At 34.7% G+C, this 22,887-nt stretch overlaps 1 protein-coding gene across 1 annotated transcript in view; it reads left to right on the top strand.

Moving 5' to 3' along the window:
* The window catches only part of LOC127849284 (uncharacterized), a 72,177-nt gene that overhangs the window by 37,121 nt on the left and 12,169 nt on the right, over positions 1-22,887 (top strand). Inside the window, exons 28-36 of the mRNA XM_052382004.1 lie at positions 607-678; positions 818-947; positions 1,462-1,584; positions 1,834-2,004; positions 2,365-2,541; positions 2,829-3,005; positions 3,155-3,331; positions 3,654-3,815; positions 5,844-6,253. Coding sequence (XP_052237964.1) covers positions 607-678; positions 818-947; positions 1,462-1,584; positions 1,834-2,004; positions 2,365-2,541; positions 2,829-3,005; positions 3,155-3,331; positions 3,654-3,815; positions 5,844-6,253 — 1,599 coding nt within the window. The remainder of the gene's footprint in view (positions 1-606; positions 679-817; positions 948-1,461; positions 1,585-1,833; positions 2,005-2,364; positions 2,542-2,828; positions 3,006-3,154; positions 3,332-3,653; positions 3,816-5,843; positions 6,254-22,887) is intronic.

Below are 22,887 nucleotides of genomic sequence, written 5' to 3' on the forward strand. Positions count from 1 at the left end.
ATACATGTTGTATGAACGTGTATGTATCAAAGTTCTTGTTTGAATAAATATGTTTAAACAAATTGACCCCGACTAAATTACTTTGACCAAACAGGTTGACCTTCAAACATTGGACCACAGACAAGTTTTATTTATTTAATGAAAAACAGAACATTAAATCGGAAAACCGATAGATGGAATGTGTACTATAAAGTGTGTCTTGGTGTCTTATAATCACGAGCATATGAATTGTCATAAGATTCTTATCAAAAGTAAGAGAGCAATGGTCCAAAATAGAAAAGCAAATAACAAGAAAAACCCACCAAATTTGTATAATTGATAGAGAAGTTTGTCTTCTTGTTGTTTGCAATCACTTGTATTGTTCTCTATTTATTTTGCGTTCAACAAGATAATTATACATAGGGAACTAAATACATGAATGTCGAAGAAAGGATTATGTTTCTTGTAGTCCGCACTTCCTCTAACATTATTTTTATACCGTCAATACTAATCGAGAAAACTGTCGAAAAGGGAATATGTTTATAAAGAAATATGATAACTATAAAACCAGTTCGAGCATCGTTCAATCTGTCTCATTAATGAACAATGTTTTTCTGTTTTGACAAGCAGTCCTGCTCTTTACACATATTCCAAACTGACTCCGAATTACGCTACACCATGGGATGTCAAAACAATCAGGTAATAAATATTATACTATATAATTAATCTACTGAACATTTTACAATTACAATGTTTGCATATAATACATTGTTTGTGCCTTCATTGAAACAGAAATCTTGGTGTTGCACCCATGTATCAGTAATTAAATACATTGCAGTTATGCAGTTCCCTCGCTGTTAGCCCACACAGTATCATCGGTCGCTCCGTCCAGACGAGACAGCAGTACATATGCCATGAATGCTGCAGTACTGACCGATGCAATGAGAACCTTTGCTTTCATAAAAAACGTAAGACTTCAGAATTATTACAAAACGATTGATTCCACTCATATTCATTTGAAATGGTTTCCCGAATAGAGCATCAACATTCATCAATGGTCAACATTTCATTCCTCTTCGGTTTCCTGTAGGAATAAATTTCGAATTAGATTCAGTTAATTAGGCGTGGCGGAAAAAAATTGATTGCAATTTAGTTCATTAATTTTTGTTATATGTAATGTGTTCGCTTCAAGTTTATTTTAGTTTCAAATCTCGGTTTTCATCTAACTTTTGTCAATGCCAATGCTATATCGTTAATGTGTTATTGATTAATCTAATAACTTAAGAACGTGTTGCTTATTTAAAGCTATGAAAAAAGTGTATAATCAGTCGTTCATCCCATACTATAAGATAATGTATATCTATCTGATCGGGATTCTACAATAAATACGATCTATAATTAATGCGAAGTTCATGCCTTGTGTTGCTTTAATAAGTTTTCTAAAGTCAACTTTGATGTGTGAACACGTGTACCTCTTTGCAGCTTCCGAGTGCACTGATGACGAAACACTCGACTGCGCTCGATTAAATACCCTTTTTAATGTCTGCGCAGATGTTCATCATGCAAAAATCACGTGTCCAAAGTTCTGTGGCCTGTGTCAGCTCGGTAAGATCACATAAGAGTTCTGAAAAGTATTTTTTCTGAATAAACAAGTCAGTACATCATGTTTCCGTTTCGCTATGAGAGTGTGGCAAACCTTGGTCAAATATTATACAATAAGCGATATTTAAATTTCATTATAGATAACTTCCCATCTGATTAAAGCTTAATAGCCGTCTGTTGTTTCTATTACAACCGACATGGGCAATATAACAGGTTTACTAAAATTATTTTAAGACTGATATTTGCACACAGTTGATGGGGACTGGGCGGAATGGGGCACTTGGACTCCGTGCAGTGTGACGTGTGCGAATGGCACGCAGGAGCGTACACGCACATGCACTAATCCGCCCCCTAGCAACGGTGGCCTTTACTGTTCTGGACCAGATGTTGACACTAAACTGTGCACAAAGCAGCTTTGTCCGGGTTAAAGGACATTACTTTTCGTCTATTAAAATGCTTTATATATTATATAAGCGGTTTCATAGAAACTGAAGTAATCGATGGGTCTTGTAAACCATTGTAAATATTAAATCATGTTCAACAGACGCTTCTACAAATTACAAATATAATACATTTTAATTTTCAATACCTTCAATAATCCAAGAATCCAATCCAATACGCTTAATTTGTTTTTGAATTTCCAAGTAGCACGTTATCACGCTTTGTAATTTTCGATACATTAAAATTTATAATTTGCCAAATGTATTCAAGTCCCACGTTTCCAAACCGAATAAATCTTACCAGCAATATTAGAAAAAAGTAACGTTTATTTCTATCACTCAGTGCATGGAAACTGGGCGGATTGGTCCAGTTGGTCTAGTTGCTCAGTTACCTGTGATGTTGGAATTATGAAAAAGACAAGAACCTGCACCAATCCAAGACCAGACCGATTTGGCGACAATTGTTATGGCGATGCTAGTGAATATACTGTTTGCCAAAATGATCACTGCGTTGCCCCGGGTAACAATATTTTAATTTTAGGCGTTTAAATTATACTATGAGTTGAAGGTAGAAACTCGCATTTGATATACAATAACAGCAATGAACACAAATTTAAAAGAAGAATTACAATATTTTTTCAACTGGCGAGCCTTGACCGTATGGTCCAGTTCATCTAGTTAGTGGGATGGAGGACCCAAGATATGGTCGCAATTGATTGCAAATATTTTACGTGGACAATAATGAAACACGATAGAGATGATCTGCCAGCTAGAGTTCATCATTTATTGCTTGTGTTTCTTCAACAGTGCATGGCAACTGGTCAGCCTGGTCCTTATGGTCCACTTGTTCTGTCACTTGCGATGGAGGACTCCAGAAGAGATTAAGGACGTGCACCAATCCTAAACCAAACACTCTTGGCGACTATTGTTTTGGTGATAATAGCGAATACAATATTTGCCAAAATCAACCCTGCGTTTCACCAGGTATGATTAGTGTAGTGGACGACAGTTTGGCAATGTATATCTGTTAAAAGAATGGTAAAATCAAATTGATTGACAAGGGCAACAATCACACAAAATAAAAATTGAACTGTCAGCTCGATTAAATGATTAATTGTTCGTTTCTTTATCAGTGCATGGCAACTGGTCAGCATGGTCCGTATGGTCCACTTGTTCTGTCACTTGCGATGGGGGACTCCAGAAGAGATCAAGGACGTGCACCAATCCTAAACCAAACGCTCTGGGCGACGATTGTGTGGGTGATAATAGCGAATATTCTATATGTCTGAATGATCCTTGTGGCGCAAGAAGTAAGTATAAATCATCATAAAATAGCTTTTGAATAAAAATGGCTCATCTTAAATAACATTAACATATGACTTAAGAAGTACTTACACTATTCTAAATTGCCCACAAAAACAGTAAACACGTATTAGGTCTCGGTGTATTGGTCGTGTAAAAAAGAAGAAAATCTGTTTTTAAAATGCTTGTTCTTACAATTTGATTTGATGACGAATTTTAAGAAAATGTTTTATGGTAGTGCATGTAACTGAAATTGAATTATAGTGGTTTGTAAAATATATTATTTTACATCGTTAAAAAATCGAAGTATTATTGACATGTGTAATAAAGATGGTGGCTGGTCGAGTTGGGGTTCGTGGGATAGCTGTTCAGTAACATGTGGAGTGGGTCAAAAGCTGCAACACAGGACGTGTACCAACCCAAGTCCTTCTGTATACGGCAAGGTGTGTGAGGGAAACACGGAGGCATTTGCTGTGTGTATAAACAGACCGTGTGAGTAGATTTACTTATGGTGGTTTTGTATAAAAATAATACTAATATGGTTTTCATTATAGTGCATGATAGAACATATTTAAAAATGTTAAATACATATATATTATTCCTTGATGAGTTGTGCGTAACGCTTTGGCTATATCAATATATATTTAAATCCCAGACACGTGTGTATATATATATATATATATATATATATATATATATATATATATATATATATATATATATATATATATATATATATATATATATATATATTAACTTTATAATATTAGACGAGAATGTGTTCAATTTGTTTGGTCGCCCCATACAAGTTTAGCCTCGCCAATAAAACTCGAAACTCGCCTTATTCGAGAAAAAAGCGGCCAATATGGCAAAACAAGGCCAATACGGAAAAAGGTCGGCCAATACGAGATTCAGCCAATCAGAAACCAGGAAAAACTCAGCCTTATATGAGAGTCTAAACTTTCGACAATTTTGGACGCCATTTTGCGGATGATACGACCGATTTTGGTATGGGTGTGCGTGCGAAAAGAATTTGTTAAGAGGAAGTTGCCTACCGGTGGCATAGACAGGCTATGAAAACACAGCTCGTGAACCGTGTATATAACGGGGCGTGCGTGGAAACAGAATTGATAAAGGTGGACAATAAGAAGAGAGATGACATTTACGCGAAATGACCCGAATAGACAAACTCGAAGCGTTTAACAAAGATACCGCTCGTGATTACATTTTCGCGCGCACTCCCCAAATCGGCCTTATCATCCGCAGACACCTACACACGCTGCACACGTCTGATAAAATGAAGGAAGTGTTCCCTGAGCCGCCATTAGCAGCCTTCAGAAGAGATTGCAACCTGAAAGACATCCTAGTACACAAGAAACACAATAGGATGTTCTTCCGGAAGCCCAACATGAGCGGGCCCTGTAGGGCGCCATTTGCCCGTACATGATGACGGCGGACTATCTCAAAGATCCCAGCGGCAGGAAATACAGGGTGAGGAATAATGTGGATTGCAAATCATCAAATGTTGTGTACGCGGTCAACTGTCGGCCCTGTCTCAGGTACGTGTATGTGGGAGAGACCGGCGGAACTCTGTACCAGCGACATCTGTTGAATCTGTCGCGTATTCACACACAGCACAGTGACCCGGTAGCTGAACATTTCTGTACAGACGGACACTCCATGGATGAGTTCCGAATAATGGGACTTGAAATACTTAGCGGGTCGGACGAGTACCGCAAGACCATGGAGCAATTGTGGTAGGCAAAACTAAGAACATACCAATCATATGTCATCAACGTGCAGGAATAGACATTCATGAAAGGGCGCGAAAACGACGTTAACGCCGGAAATGCACGACGTCATATCCGTATATAATCGAACATGTTGAAATAAAAAATGGCCGCTGATGAAGACCGTGAGGTCGAAAGCTTCGGCATAAAATAAATGCAGCGTTTTATATATTTATATACATATATATGTATATACATATACATACATACATATCTGAATGTTTAGAAAACTTATCATCAAACCCTTTATAAACAGCGACGCTCAAAAATATCGTTATGGATAATCACCACCTGATAAAGATATAACAATAACGTGTCAGTTTTGGCTTTTATCGATAATTTGAAAAATACTGACATAGCATTCAAAAATCACTAAGCGACATTGATAGCGCTTTTCATTTATACTGCCATCGGTCAATTTGTCGCATACCGTTGTAGGAAAAATATTAAATTCATTTGGTTTTCATGATAATATAATGCTTTTACGTTATCCCAAATATGCATTCTGTTTCAGTTTAAAAACAACAACTTAAATGCTGTGAACACTTCATTTTTAAGTGTACATGATTATTTACTATAAACATTAACAAAGTAACATTTAAATGAAAAATTAAATTGCTTCCTTTGAAGAATTTGTATGAGTCATATGATCTCTATGTAAAGTCAATTATACATTTCGCGCTTTAAGCATCGACGCTTTAAATGACATCTATTAATTATACTTTTGCAGGTACTATAGCAGCCTTCAACGCTCACGGACTCAACATCTTGTCAAATAATATCAATGCATTTCCTACTGTAATCTTCAACGAAGGCAATGCGTACAATCCCAACACTGGTCATTTCACAGCTCCTGTAGACGGGATATACTACTTCACTGTTCAAATCTGCTATTGGCCTCGAAGTTATCCTGGTTTCTACCTCGGAAAGGGAAATGCAGATTTGAGCAGCCATACGCGCCTGACGGTTACCTATGCATATAATGAGGGGGACGCTACATGTTCGTCGGACTCCACCGCTGTTAGACTGAACAGAAATGAGCATGTCTGGTTGGAAATGCACCACCAGTACAACTCACACGAACTATATGAAAATCTTAATGCTTGGAACACATTTACTGGAGCTTTGGTTCAGGAGCTTTAATAAATATTTTAAGTTTTGTGATCTTCAATTTAAATCCGTTCTATTGGTGTCGTTGATGTTGGGTTAACATAGTATTATAGTGAAACATTTTTTTTGTAAATCTCAAATGAAAATGATTTACATTTAATGAATGACTTAATGAATGTATGAAAACATGTAACCGGTAATTCATTAATATAAACACAAACAAGCAAAACACTTAGGGGAGTAAATAAGTAGCATTTCATGAAAGCTTGTCTCTAGCCTGTAATGTTACACTGATACTCTTTTGAATTTTTCCCTCATTCCTACTTCATTCTAAATCCAAACCGAATGTTTACGAACAATAAAAAATGTATTTCCACAACATGAAGGTGAGTGTTTAATTGCTAATTATTTTTTACTTCGATCATTTACATTATACAGCCATATCATTCAGTTGCACATAGAAACTGTGTTTGAGGAAAAACGCAATGTAAGATAGAATTTAAAATCAACGTTTTCCAATTTTACTCGAAGTAAGTACAATACGGGTAAGGAAACTATTATAAATGTTCGTGGTTCACAGAGCTTCATTTGGATCCATTTTGAGTGTTCACGGGTATAAATGTTTTATTGATTTATGCATGAACTATGTTTATTTAGTGTTCCGATTTTAGCCTTTTTTTAATTCATTAGCATAATATAGATGTTTAAGGCCGGAAACCTTGTACAGACAACGAACAGCTTTGTTGCCTATATAAAATGTGAAGTGTTTGGTTTACGTCGCGAGTGAAAAGAAAATACGTTTAACTTTAAATTAAGTAAGGAAACAAAGAGTTTGTTGACACGGAAAGATAGTATATTGGGCTATAATTATTAAAGCAATTTTGTGGCCGTACCACTACTATAACGATTTATAACTAACCTTCCGGAATCAAATTGTAAACATTTTGATATCAGTTCGTGTTTTGTTTTCAATAGTCTATAATATCTAATCAGATAACGACAAATGTTTTATATTTGTTTGCTCTCTGTCATTGAAAGTTCATATACATTTAATTATCATTATGGGCAGATGAGAAAAAAGGATCACAATGATTCAGGTTGGCTGATGTGTGTTTAATGCACCATTATAATGTGTTGCATACCTTTTCAGAAAGGTACATGTAAATATATGTAAGAGTTTTTTATGAAAAATATTGACGAGTTAGTATTCGTTGACCAATACTATTTGAGACGAATGTAATTTAATCAATGAAAAGGACTGTTGGGCAGAGAGCAGAACCATGCAAAACAAAGCAGAATCATGCAAAAACAAAGCAGTGCTATGTGTTCCATGATTGGGGATTTAAACCTGTTTTACCTGCCGAACTTGAAAACCACGTTATAAAGTAATAATCCGTTTATTCTGAACTGCCAAAGTATAATTGTTTTTTTCTAAATACTTCATGTATATCCACCACAAGCTTGAGAGATTTACTGATGACGTACTTCTAGTATAACTTATACAATCTATGATATGAAAAGAGGATATTCACGTAACACTAACCTTTACGTTCGAGTCTCAATATAAAAAAATTCTTCATACGTAATAATTTATTATTCCGTTTTTTTTCGTGAACTTTTTAGATTGTGTATCTGAAATATGTACCTTGTAAGTTGGCCGTAACAGGAATTACAACATAATAAGAAAAATGACCAAACGTCAATAAATTATGAAGTGAGAGTTTGGTTCATGTACTCCCTGTTTAAGTCCTCTTTGATCATACCAAGTTTCATTTGAATCTCTAAAAAGCTTCCTAGGTTATGCTCCATACAAGAGGACATAATGATGCAAGGACGTACGATGCAATTACTAAATGCCTCGGTACGGATGAATACAAACGTAACACAAAATTTTTTAAGTACGTGGTTACATATTTAAAGTAACATATATACTCACACCTAACAAATATTTCGCAAAATATTTCGAAACATGAAGTAACCCCATATTAAATCAGTGTTGTTTACACCAATAGCCAAAATTTCAACGCTAGATGTGGTATGGTAACATAGATTTAACGAGATACAAAATGCTCATGTTTGCTTTTTAGTGTGACAATTTATTCCATTAAATACCAGCAACGATATTATATGTTTATGCGACACACGAACACTTACAAGGTGCATGATCATGTGTTGAATATATTGCTCCAAAAACGAGCATATTGTATCTTTTTAAATCTACCAGACCACATCTAGCATTGAAATTTGGCTTGTGCTATGATGAACATTGATTGTTTATGTGTTAACTTTATTTTTCGAAATAGTATACGAAATGTTCGTTGAGTTTGAGGGTTTATGAACATTACTGAACGACGGTAATGCATACAACACTATTACGGGTATATTTACTGTAAGATAGGAATAAATCGTCTGTTGATCCAGAGTGCAAATACGCATGTTAAAGTGGTCGTCGATAACGCCAATGCATTTGACCTTATATCTGATTCAAGGACACAGTCAATGGAAGTTATGAGCAGCAACACAATGTTGGTACATCCGGTTCAAGGGCAAAGCGTATGGATGTAACAATATGGGAAAAATGATGGACAAATCACTTCTGGAGACTAATGACGGTATACGGCGTTTTCTGGTGTTTTGTTGTATTAGACAAATGTCAAACTTTACTGTGGCCGTACCGTTAACACAACAAGTCAATGGTTAGATTGCGGACACGTTATCAGGACATATTCGTGTGATTTATATTATTTTTCGAATATATTATGCATTGATGTTTGTATTTAAGTTATATATTAGCCCTTTAAATTAATACAATTGTCTTACTTTTTTGTAAAATAACCTCTTAACTACCCATTTGAAATTTACGTGTAATTCTGTTACATTATATGTTTTTGTCAGATGCGATGCTGTTCCTTTCAATAAAGGCTTGGTATTTTAAGTTGTTTATATTTAGAGTTTCTGAAAATGAATATTGATTGTAATTATTGTTCGCAAATGAATTTTTAGTTAGTATTTTTGCAACAAGAACACTATAAGATGTGTTTATTAAAAAGCAGTACTTGTTTTGTAAGAATAGCATACAAATAATTATATCAAATTTTTCTAAGTGAGTTTGTTTATTCCAATGACGAGTTGCATATTGCACTTGAATAAAGTTGATGGTTTCATCAGTTTCATGAGCATTTATTAGATTCGTTTCATATAGTTATGTTGTTTTTTTTAAACTTGCGAAAACTACAGTTCGTCTGAATGTAAGAATATATTCTGCATTCAAATAATACAATATTTGTCTCACAGAAGCTGATCAATTAACAGAAGGCGGTATGGTATAAATTTTCAGAAAGGTACATGTAAATATATGTAAGAGTTTTTTATGAAAAATATTGACGAGTTAGTATTCGTTGACCAATAATATTTGAGACGAATGTAATTTAATCAATGAAAAGGACTGTTGGGCAGAGAGCAGAACCATGCAAAACAAAGCAGAATCATGCAAAAACAAAGCAGTGCTATGTGTTCCATGATTGGGGATTTAAACCTGTTTTACCTGCCGAACTTGAAAACCACGTTATAAAGTAATAATCCGTTTATTCTGAACTGCCAAAGTATAATTGTTTTTTTCTAAATACTTCATGTATATCCACCACAAGCTTGAGAGATTTACTGATGACGTACTTCTAGTATAACTTATACAATCTATGATATGAAAAGAGGATATTCACGTAACACTAACCTTTACGTTCGAGTCTCAATATAAAAAAATTCTTCATACGTAATAATTTATTATTCCGTTTTTTTTTTCGTGAACTTTTTAGATTGTGTATCTGAAATATGTTCAATGTTAAAATGTTCAATGAGGTATCTATCAACTTCCATATCAATTGCAAGAAGTAACGGCAATACATAAAGGGTTATTTAAATCACTGAAAAATAAATGTTTAATGAGATTGTGATATGCTTTTCGATTGTGTAATATTCTTTTTTAGAACGTTCACACGTAATTTGATTGTAATAAACCGATGCTTTTATAGATTATTTTGTTTTACGGGTATATTGCATTCATAACCCAGAAACTATAAAACGTTCAAATCGTATGTACTACTTATAAACTTATAAATATAACCACACCATTCGGGCCATAAAACACTAACCGAGGTAGATGACAAAACATGACTGGTAAAACTGCATTGGTTAAACTAGTACATACATAAAACCAAAATAGAAAAAAACTTCAAGAGGCATATATGGTTAAGCAACATGAAGCTAGACGCGACTTTCATAGATGTGCATTACAATTATCAGAATTTAATCATCTAAATCTTAAATTTCATATGGATTGAACAACAAAATCATGTATATATTATTAATTTAAATGGTACTTAAAATATGTGATTATCACCATATCTTTACCTCACTCTTAGCCCAGAATTAATCGCTAAACACAGAATGTAAAAAAGCATTTACCTCATAGCATCATAATTGAAATTAAATAGGATTGCAAGAGAAAGATAATTCGAATGATTTACAACTAAGGTTATAATGGTTAGAACACATCAGAAAACATGTATACTGCTTGAAAAAATGGAATATGTATTGTTTTAAATAATGTTTTTATTGGGAAATATTTTCGATGTACCCAACTTTAAATTATACGTTACTTTTATAAAACGGCATTTATATATATAACATTAATAAAATAAGCCATCAATGACAGTTGAAAGTACCAACATTGTATGAGCTCTAAAGGCACACATATGCGTTATAAATACAACTGCAAACCGTATTTTTATAACGCACGTCATGGTAATCAAGACACCGAAGTGTTGGTACTTGGTTTGTGTCCTAATATTATATTTAAAGTAACCTAATTACTCAAAATCAACGAATATTTTGCAAATAATTTCGTAAATGAAAGTTAACTAATGAAAAAAATCAGTGTTCGTTATAGCAATAGCCAATATGTCAACGCTAGATGTGGTATGGTTATATAAATTTCACGAGATACAAAATGCTCGTTATTTTGTGTGGCACAATATATTATATTGTAATTTCCCGCAACGATATCTATTCATACGATACATGACAACTAACATGGTAAATGAACATATATTGAAAAAAAAATCTCACAAAAAACAAAAAGAACATTTCGTATCTTGTAAAATCGATGTCACCAGACCACATCTACCGTTGAAATTGTCGCTATTGGTTATAAGGAACATTGATGTTTATGTGTTAGCTTTATGTCGAAATAATGTAAGAAATATTCGTTTATTTTGAGTGTTTGTGGGCTTTTAATCTAATGATAGGTTGGTAAAAACTGTAATACTTAAGTGCTCTTATAGATCATGTTGTTACGTTCTTTGCTGCCAGCATTGAGCATTTACAAATAGGAGGACTAATACAAGTCTTAGGATTTGATGAAATCAGTTTCAAAAAATAAATCTTCAAAAAACAATTTATTTGTTGATATGTACTTAAGTCGCAGTGCGTGTAACATGATAATATTTAAATACTTCAACGTAAAATTCAACTTAATAAACAGAAAACCGGATGACTTGGTCAGAGCAAGCATTTGTTCAAAGGAGAATACGAACTATTTTGATTTTGGATTGTATTGTCTTTTATCAAAGAAAAACAATAGTTAAGTATTCAAAGTTTTAAACATGTGAACAGCACAACACATTAATACTGGGACTACTTTGTCAACAGAAGTAGGTTATTACTACGTTGCAGTTTAAGAGAAATGATTGGTCTATGAACTCTGCATCTACTCTATCATTCTCAAACACGAAGTGTAATAACTCATAAAGTGGAGGTATGCTCTGTATAAATGTTATTTTAATGGCCAAAAGAAAGATTTCATCGTGCTCGGGGAATTCTTTGGTGTGTGTGTGTGCATACATTTTATTTCGCCATATAGTAAAACATACATTCATATAGCATTCATGTGCAATTTTCGCAGCATGCATAGCAGGTCTTAAACACATACGTGTAGGGTGTGTATAGACAAAGAATTTATCCAACATTCATATACAACACTTGTTGTTATTAGAAAAAACACCAAAAAACAACATGTATAAGATTAAAGTTTCACATTTATGTATATAAACATTTCATGTTTTACAACAAAAAAGAAAACAACATTCATTTACCTATTAAAATAAAGTTACAACTGTATGCATGCATATCTTTTTTTCTATAAATAGTATACACATAAGAAAGATGAATTTACTGCTGAGTTGCATTACGTATTTTTAATTCATAATGCAGACTTAACAAAATGCAAATGTGATGAACAATATTTATATTATGTGTTATGATTAATAAAGTAGGTGTAAGGAATATCTGAACATGTTTCGACTAATGACCAGTTTTTCGATTCTTCTGCTGGTTTTATGGTTGTTTTGTATTCTTCAAATGTTTGCTTTTTGCTATATTCAAGTCGAAATGTTGAGGGTTTTCTTTTTTTCTTCTGACAATCAAAAGTGTACCTTTTAATTTCAAGGCCCACAATTTTTATATATCAGTCATTTTTGAATTTGTAACTTAAAGTATAAGATATTGTCATGTCAGCTGAGTAAGTTAGCTAGTTTTACTTCTCTTGATGATTTGAACAGCAAATTTAACAATGTCTTGGGTATAGGGGTAGTACTAGAACAAGTGTGTTGTTTTCTATTTCATTAGTACAAAATGTACATAGATTGTTGGCAACCATTTTCATATTTTATCTTGAACATTAGAGATTTTGTTCCCAACATTCTGTGGATTATTCTACACTGGAACTACCTTATATATGTATCCTTAGTTATATTGATCACACGTGTATACACATTTTTCCAATCTATATTTTCAATTTCTGAATTCCATTTTGTTTGACTAGTTGGAATGTCATTATTTGGGATAAATCTTTTAATAATATGTTTATCTTCTGTAAAACAAGTTACTATGTCTTTATATAAGTCGGCAATATAGGCCCTTGGGTTTTATGGTTTAAATTTGATATGTCATGAACATTTTCAATGTAGCTTTTTATAATCCTAGTTAATCCTGTGTATATTAGGAAATAAACATGTATTCCTAAATTTTATTCCAGAGATTTTATGGCAATAAAACAATCACTTTCTATCCTTATGTCTATCGCAAACCGGATACCTCTTTTATATAATCTTTTCATATAAATATGACTTTTGTTCATTTAAGAATTGTGATTTTATAAAAGCGGCATATCAAAAATATCATCACCTTTTTTATTCGCAGTTGTTCAATATACAATACACGTTTTATATACATCAAGCCAAAAATTAGTTTTCAGCTGTAAACTTTCTCGGCACACAATTTACAGCGTGAAAAACGGTTTTAAAATCTATTATTGATTTAACAAGTGTATAACAATTTCCTTCGCTTGAAACTAATTTCTTTAGCCATGTTGTTTCTCTAATGAACATATATCTATCATATTTTGACCACCTTCTTTATATTTCTTAACAATAACAGAAGCTTTTATTTTGCTTGGTTCTTCCCATTACTATTATTTGATTCCGACACCTTAAAAAGAAAACATCAATGATTTAATAAAGTTTGGTGTCTTTATACAATGTAATATATTGCTATGTGTATTAACTGTTAAATGAATTGTGATTCCTACCCCCCCCCCGTAAAAGTCCCATTGGAGTTCTTTTTAAATGGGAGTTAGACGGGGATCCCCCGTCAAACGCCCGTTGGAGTTTATTGAAAATGGGGGATTGACGGGGTCCCCCGTCAAACCTCCCACAGATGTTTAATGGAAATGGGAGTTTCACGGGAGCTCCCGTAAAACTCCAGCGGGGGAAGAATATCTTAAGTCGTAAAAGACTTGATTTATATGTTTCATGGTGTCCATTCTTGGTGTTGGTAGAGATATAAACAAATGCGTAAGTAGAGGTTTAGTGTCGAACTCCGGCTCAAGACCAACTACTTACATTATAATGATTACCAAATCACAACGAGACACCATTAAAGGTGTCCGAATTTTTAATAAGCGCCCTCTATACATGTTCATATCAGGGGATGCAACTCTAACAATAATCCTCGTAATAGTATAACATAATTACTTCCCTTAAACTATTACTCATAACATGATACGATACTACATTTCCTCCCCAAGTGAATTATAAACTTCCCAGATGTAAACTTACACAGAATATTTTAAACAAAGTATTATTTTTTCATGTCATATGATTTAGAAATCCTTCAATTTTATCAATCAGGCCCCTCAATCTATTAAATCGGCGGCAGTCCCCCACCTGAAAAGTAAACTTTTTTCCCCTTGGGGGGGGGGGAATTCCCCCCCCCCCCTCAAAAAAAAATAAATTATTATATCTCAATTTATTTCATTTAATCTTTGCAAACATACTAAATTATGAAAAATGCAATGAACATAGTGCAAACATGTACAAATGTAATAATGAGAGAGTAAGTAAACAAAATCCCCCAAAAAGGGAAACGCCGCGAAAATTCCCCCTCCTAAGGGCTGCGGACCCTTCCCCCAAGGTAGTGTGAGGGCGCTGTCAATATAACATTGCAACATTTAAAACATATGTACATAAACATAGTATGAATCAATTAACTTTTGTTTTAATCTTAAGAAATACCATTTACTCTCTATAACACATTGTCTTCTACTAAATGATAGTCAATAATGACAATATTGTACATTTAACTCTGCAGTCAACTCTGTTGAATCAAGTTCCAAATAAAACAGGTCTTAATATCACTGTTGTTCACAATTTACTCAATTTACACATGAATGTATGGAACCTGCTTAATATTTAAGTCAATGCAATTTCAACTATTAACAAACCATATTTGAATACACATATAATTTATACTTGGATATGGCACAAACTTAAGCCAACTTTTCTACTTTAGAACAAAATACATGCTATTATGTGTGTCTGTCTGTGCACAAGTTAATACAACATAAAGTTTTAATACAGAATAAACATATATAATACTGATTGATTAAATCATTAATACAAAATAACAGTCTATATAACATTCATGATACCGCTTCTTTAATATATGACAAAGTCTGTGAACCTTGATGGAAGTTTCATCTCGCGTCTCGCGTCTCGGCTTAACCACAGGGTCAGGTGGTTTTTTCGCCTGCCTAGGAGATGAAAATCTTCTTTCCTCTGGACCACCTGCAGTTTCTGGAACAGCAGGATCCAACTCTCGATTCCTACCAAGCTGATCTTTTTCACTAATCTGAGAATTTGCACTGAACTGAGAATGTTCACGAAACTGAGAATTTTCACGAAACTGAGAATTTGCACTGAACTGAAAATTTTTACTATACTGAGGATTTTCACTGAACTGATAATTTTCACTAAACTGAAAATTTTCATAAAACTGAAGATTTTCACTAAACTTGGACACGCCAGATTTAGACTGATTAAAGTTCTTAACATGAGACACATTTCTTAAATATCTGGCCCCATCACTAGATTCAAGAACAAAACTTTTTCCACTTTGTTCAACCACTGACACTGGTTTTGGATTTAACACTGTAGATAAAAAAAAATCTTCTGTTTCAACATTTCCGTTCTTGATCTCTGAATCTCGTGCCTGTCGTCGTTGATCACCATACAACTTTCCTTTTCCCTTTCGCTCGTTGTCGCGATATTTTACGTCATACTCGTTGGATGAATAATCGTAGATCTCCGGTAATTTGGTTCTCATTTTCCTTTTAAACAATAGTTCAGCTGGAGAAACGCCTGTTGAAGAATGTGGTGTTGATTTGTACATCATCAGAAATGTTTGAAGATCTTCTTTCCAGTTGCTGTTCTCAGCATGAGAAGTTCGAATGCGCTTCATAATACCCTTGTTCTGAACTTACACTTCCCCATTGGCTTTCGGCCATAACGGTGTTGTGTTTCTATGTTCAATATTCAAATTATTCAAAAAGTTATTGAACTTAGCACTATTGAAATATAGTTTGTGTGGATAACGGTAGTCCGTGTACCGCAAAGATTCTTTTCAGACATTGAATTACTTTCTCCGAAGTCATTGTTTAGATAATGCATATTTCCTTCCACCTGGAATAGTAGTCAACAACTACAAATAAGTTTTTTCTCCTTACGGAAGAGGTCCTAGAAAACCGGCACATAGGTGCTTCTACGACTTTGTTGGCATTTCTCTTATTATCATGGGTTTCCCACCCGGAGAAACAAGCTGACAACCCTAGCACACTTTACAGTAGTTTTCAATGTGTTTGTCCATTCAAGGCCACCATACTTTCGGTCTCAATCTTTCTTTCATAACAACCATTCCCGGATATCCTTCATGGCCTAGTTCCAGAATACGACTTCGTAGCTTTGTTTGTACCACAATTCTCGTTCCATGTAACACTAGAAAACCTAGCGAAGAAAATTCATGGCGGATGGGCAACTTATGTTTATTAGTGAATTCATGCCATCGACCAGACAATTTCGCGTACTTGTTTCAGTTCTGAATCACGTTTAGAAACGTTCTAAATTTCCCCAGTAGACAAAGCAACGGGTGTGGCTTCACTGGCAATGATGTTCAGATATGCCTCCGTCTGAAGAAAATCCTGCCCCTCCACGGTAGAGCATTCCGGAAGTAGTCTCGACAGTGAATCCGCGATGTTACTGGTTCCCGGGATATGTTTCACTGTATAGCGCTACGGTTGTAAACATAACACCCACCTTTCTATAGCACACGGCTTGGATCTTAGTAAAAATATGAATTGTAGAGGCTTGTGATCAGTCACTAGTGTGAATTCTGTTCCCACCATGTACATATGTAGTCGTTCGCATGCCCATACAATAGAAAGAGCTTTCTTTTCTGTTTGCGAGTATTTGAGCTCAATTCTGTTCAGTCCTCTGCTCGCATAGATAATTACATGTGATTCTCCATGTTCATCTTCTTGTACTAGAACACAACCCAATCCAACTTGCATCACAAATCACTTCTGTTTTTCTGTTCCTATCGAAATATCCCAAACTACTAGCTGTAGAAAGCTTTCTTTAAGTTTATTGAATGCTTCCGACTGTTCTGTTCCCCAGAGACATGGGTTTTTTCGTGTTAACTTCTTAAGTGGTTCCGCATTAGTAGCCCTGTTCGCAATAAATCGAGCACTGAAGTTCACAAGTCCAAGACAACTTTTGATGTCAGAACTGTTATGCGGCTGACGAGCATTTCGTACTGCTTCTATCTTGGATTCAGTTATTTCAATTCCAGTTTTAGATCATTTCAGTTCCATGAGTTCAATGATTGGTAGATTGAACTGACGTTTATCCAAGTTAAGTGTAAGACCCTTATCTAGCAATCTCTTCGGACATTATGTTCTTCTTCCGTTTGTCCATGAACTACAATGTCATCAAAGATGTTGCTCACACCATCGAATCCACTCAGAACCTGTGCCATCACCTTATTGTACATTTCCGGTGCACAACTTATTCCAAATAGCAGTCTCTTATATCTGTACATGCCTTTGTGTGTCATGAATGTAGTAATCTCTCTGGACGAATCATCTAACTCAATTTGATAAAACGCCATGCTTATGTCCAGCTTTGAAAACACTGTTGACTTATTTAAGTCCTGAAGAATTTCCTCTGTTGTAGGAATGGGGTATCTTTCCCTTATCATTGCTTCATTGGTTCGTTTTATGTCCACACACAATCTTACATCTTCGTTTGATTTCGGTACAACAACAATAGGGCTCACCCATTTACTTGTACATTCCACCTTTTCAATACTGTCCATGGAAACTAATTTGTCGATCTTCTTCTCATGTTTCGCACGTAAGTTATACGGAACACGTCGTAATCCTTGCACAACTGGTTGAATATGTTTATCAATATGAATGGGTAATTGATAATCCTTCCGTTTTCCCAATACATCCCAAGTCAATTGAGGTCTGATGCCTAGCAAGGCTTCCCCATGCTCCTCAACAACAACAAACTCTGTATCCACGCATTTGTTCCCAACCGACACGTTAAAAATCCACCCGTAACTGTAAGCGGTAATGCACTGCAATATGCATAAACTCTCTTTGTTGATAAAAATGATTTCACTGTCTGGTTTTATAAGTCTCCCCAGAGTTCCCGGTCAATAACGTTGCACGACGCTCCAGAATCGACAATAACAGGTGTCTCAATACCTCTTATGTTGAAATGAATATCTCCTGAAGCTTTATTCCTCCTCGTTACCCTGGGGATTCTTCACATTTAACAGTCCTCATTTTTCCTAATTTTTGTTTAGGCTTCACAAACTAAGGTTTTGATTTACAGAATTTTTCAAAATGTCCTTCCTTTTTGCACTTCCGGCATTTCCTTTCTTTTGCCGGAAAATTTCTGTCAGTTTTCATGTGTCCGTACCGACCACATGCATAGCACATGACATTCACATTTCGATGACTAGACTTAATAGATTGCCCATTTGTCACACGTTTACGCGACTCATGCTGTATGCTGTTGACTGTTCCCGACATTATGTTAGCTTGGCTAACTGAACTCTCTAACGATAATGCCACTGAAATGATCTGTGCAAGCGATGGATTATCCATTTCTAGAAAATTTCGTCTCAGTCTCTTTGATGGAAACTTTTCGATCAACTGATCACGAAAATGTTCATCAACATCCGTAAAGTAACAATACACAGCTCTCTGTCTCAGTCGCGTTACATATGCTTCTACTGATTCATTAGATATTTGAGTAAGTCCATGAAACCTGGATCGCTCAAATGCAACGTTCACGTTTGGTGAAAAAAGTCATTCAAAGCTCGTTTACACACAGAATAAATAGTCTCATCATTTCCTGAATCAGGACAATTCAACGTATAAAATATGTCTTGCACTTCGAGTCCTGCACTGTGAAGTATCAAGGCTTTACGTTGTGCAACACTGGCAATACCTTTTCCATCTGCAAACAGTTCGAATGAACGCAGCCATCTTGTCCACCGGAATCCTAGTGTATACCGATCTGTTCCAACGTCGAAATACGCAATTCCCGGAATGTCAGAAATACAAGCTGCTTTCATTTCGTATACGAAGGATCCGTTTTTCACTCGTCGCCAAAATTATATAGTGTCGAATTTCGGCTCGTGGCCGATTACTTAGATTATAATGACTACCAAATCACAACGAGACGCCATTGAAGGTTTCCACATTTTTAATAAGCGCCCTCTATACATGTTCATATCAGGGATGCAACTCTAACGATAATCCTTGTAATATTATAACAAAATTACTTCCCTTATACCATTACTCATAACATGATACGATACTACAAAAGGTAAAAGCAATTATTTAATAATTGTTATCTTTCCCAGTGGCGTAATATTTCTACGATAACATATTGCACTTTAAATACTTTCAATTTTATTTTCAAAGTTTGTTTTACCATGTTTTCTAAGTTAATATCAAAGGTTATTCCAAGAACTTTAAAAGTAGTAGCTCCCCATGCCAGTTTGTATTTAGTTTTAATTGATGAAGCACGTCTAACGTACAATTGAAGGATGATTCTGATCCGTCAAGTAGTATAGATGTATCATCAGCAAATTGAGATTTTGTATATTCTTTTATTGTTATTCCTTTTATTTCTTCGCTTTCCCTTATTTTTATAGCAAGAATTTTTGCACATATAATAAAAATTTAAACACTTATCGGGTCTCCTTGACGACAGCCCCTCTATATACAGAAGGTGTTCGACAAGGATCCATTTATTTGTATCGGGTAATTATTGTGAAAATCTATATTATTACTTTTTATAAAAAAGTATATTATACATAATACAACTAGTATTCTCATATAAAATTCCATATATTTTGTATTACAGTAAAACTTTTTATGATCAAAATACAACACAAATGTAAGATCGACGTCACTCATAGAGTGAGCAACTTGTAATGTTTGGTAGAGTCTGTGGTGTGCTATATTTTGACAAAAGAAGAATTCAAGGCAATAAATTTCGGAATTTCTTCGTTAGCAGTCCACGGCTACTTGTAAAATGCTATTTGTTAAAGCTATTAATTATTGATTAAATGACCTAAAAATTAACGGTATCACATTAGTAGAGGACAGTGGCGGCGATATAATACAATTATAATCATGAATGGACTTTGAGTAAAATTCTCCAGGAAAAACCCATTTGTGATAGCAACCGGGTTCTAGACGCTTGATACAACGTGTGTGCAAATACCGATTCGCAAGAAATGAAACTGACGTCGCGAAATTGCGTGATTAACAAATAACAGCGTTAGGGGGAACATTTCATGTAAATGTTTAATCGAACAATCCACGTAAAACAGAAGAAGATATACGATGTGGAACGATGCCGAAAATTTGCTTTTGACGAATAGACGAATAGATAAGACGACTGTTGACAGTACATGTAAGACGATCTTTCCATATGCTCATGGTAAGTTCCGCATGCGTCTTAATGTATGGCTAATTTTTCTCCATGGCCCCTCCTAAATATAGCTTAGACTATACAGAACTGGTAAAGCAGGGTTCAAATTCACGTTATAGATCATGAAGCTTTTTATGCATACGCCGACATTGTGTATAGCACTGGTTGTTTATATCGTTTAAAGGACGAAGAGCGAACCGAAAAGGATCTTGTGCAAACTGGTTATCGAGATATACTTCGAGTTTACGTCATGTTCTCATTATATCCTAAAGTGTCGTAAGGTCGTGTTGAAAACATGGTGAACTATATGTAAGAATCACGTTTGTATATAGGGTTAGATGTGACATGCCTCGTTGTTTGAAAGGAATAGGACGCGAGCTATCGATTTAAACTCAAAAATATTGTGTGAACGTATGTCCCACATTTCTTCTTGTAGACCGTTTGGCTCGAACTATTGCGTGGTTATCGACCGACTGTGAGTAAACGGCTGGACGGATTTCTTTTAAGTAAACTTTTTTTGAAAGGTTGTCCAATTGCCCATAAGAGGACCAAGGGCTGCTTTGGATTATTATTTTTTTTGACATTTTTGCGGCCCGCGAAGAAAGGCCTATGAAAATTCTAGTTAATGACCTTGTTATGATTTTAATATCAGAGGGTGGGGATTTTGTTTCGCTTTTTTTTCATTTTTTCTCTCATTAAACATGATTTTATATATTTATTTGAATATACTATCCAGGGTACGTTACTTCCACCTGTGAGTAATACCAGGCTTATAATTTGAGATCGCAAGTTATTTACATAACGTGCGTGCGGCTATGTGTTATTAAACTTCTTGTTTCATTTCGCGAGTTATTTCCTGTCTAAAATACAATGGCCATTTACAGAAATTGACATACATTGCAAATCATCTTCGTTATAAATAAATTTCTTCCCAGTGACGTCTTAAGGTGAACCAATGCTTTAGTCAGACTCACATCACACTTGCAGCATACATTAAATTAAGACATGCGTCCACGCATGATAGTACAATGAAAAAAGAAGAAAACTTTATAAATATGTGTAACGCTCTCTGCGAAGTTTGAGGGCGTTCTGCCAGTTCCATTAGGCCCGACGAGAGCAACCCTTGGTTTTGTTGAAACGATGCCCTTTACTTTTTGCGCACACGTTTACAAGTATAGTGTCAAATTGTACACACCAACAAGGCCAAACAAAACAAGTTGCACTTAGTTATTTTTAACGTGTTGAGACATACTGTGCTCCCCTTGAGATGGTCTATACGATTAACTTAAAGTCACCTAAATGTATCTATTTTTGTTTTTACTTTGTATCACCAGTTGCAGTGTTACTCACATGAATGTTCCATATACATGATTTTAAACAATATGACAATACTTTGGTTTGCATTCATTAATTTTCCTTTAGAAAAATAAACTGAAAAATATATTGCACGCTTGTTTTCAAAATACGGTTTAGTTTGTTTGACATGTGGATGGTTCTTAAAAAGAATGTGAGCCTACCACTCAATGTATTAATGTGTAATGTATTTAAAATAACTATAAAAACATGTTTAAAGCCTATCTCATGGAAGAAACTTAGGCCGTAATTAATGCACGCAGAAAGGGAGACTTAATACAAATTATTCATCTCTAAATTCAGAAATCAAATTACAATGGCTATATTTTGTTTTATAAGTTATTAAAATGTTCATGTTATATACTTTACTTGTTTATATAAAGTATGATTCCGGGTTGAAACTGTGATTATTTACTACTTGCAGTACTATAGGCGTAGGTCAATGTTACATCTCGGCTTTTTAAATGCGCATGATCTGTATGTTGTTTTGATTCCGTGATGAAATATAATACAATCTTTACTTTTCAATAACTAAGATCGCTGGGCTTTGGGACGAAACGTGTGGTTTTTATTGAATGATAAACTTAGACATAGACCTTAAATCGCAAAGATTCACTTTAGCTTTTATATACATTATATTAAAAAAAGCAATCACGATCAGTCATAGTCGACATATTCAAATTAATGCAAGTGATACTAATGTCTCGAAATGATTTAAAATAAAAGCTACCAACATAAGAACTAGACGAAAAGAGCGACACTGTAATATGGATATTTATCCTAGTTTCTAAAACCACAAAGGGTTATCGGAATCACGCCAAGATGCCGTGGACTCAGTGACATTGAGTGTGCCTATGACAAAACGAGCCTATCAAAGTCATGAGCCACATTTATGATTTGGAC

Source organism: Dreissena polymorpha, chromosome 10 (assembly GCF_020536995.1).
Source record: "Dreissena polymorpha isolate Duluth1 chromosome 10, UMN_Dpol_1.0, whole genome shotgun sequence".
Lineage (NCBI taxonomy): Eukaryota > Metazoa > Mollusca > Bivalvia > Myida > Dreissenidae > Dreissena > Dreissena polymorpha.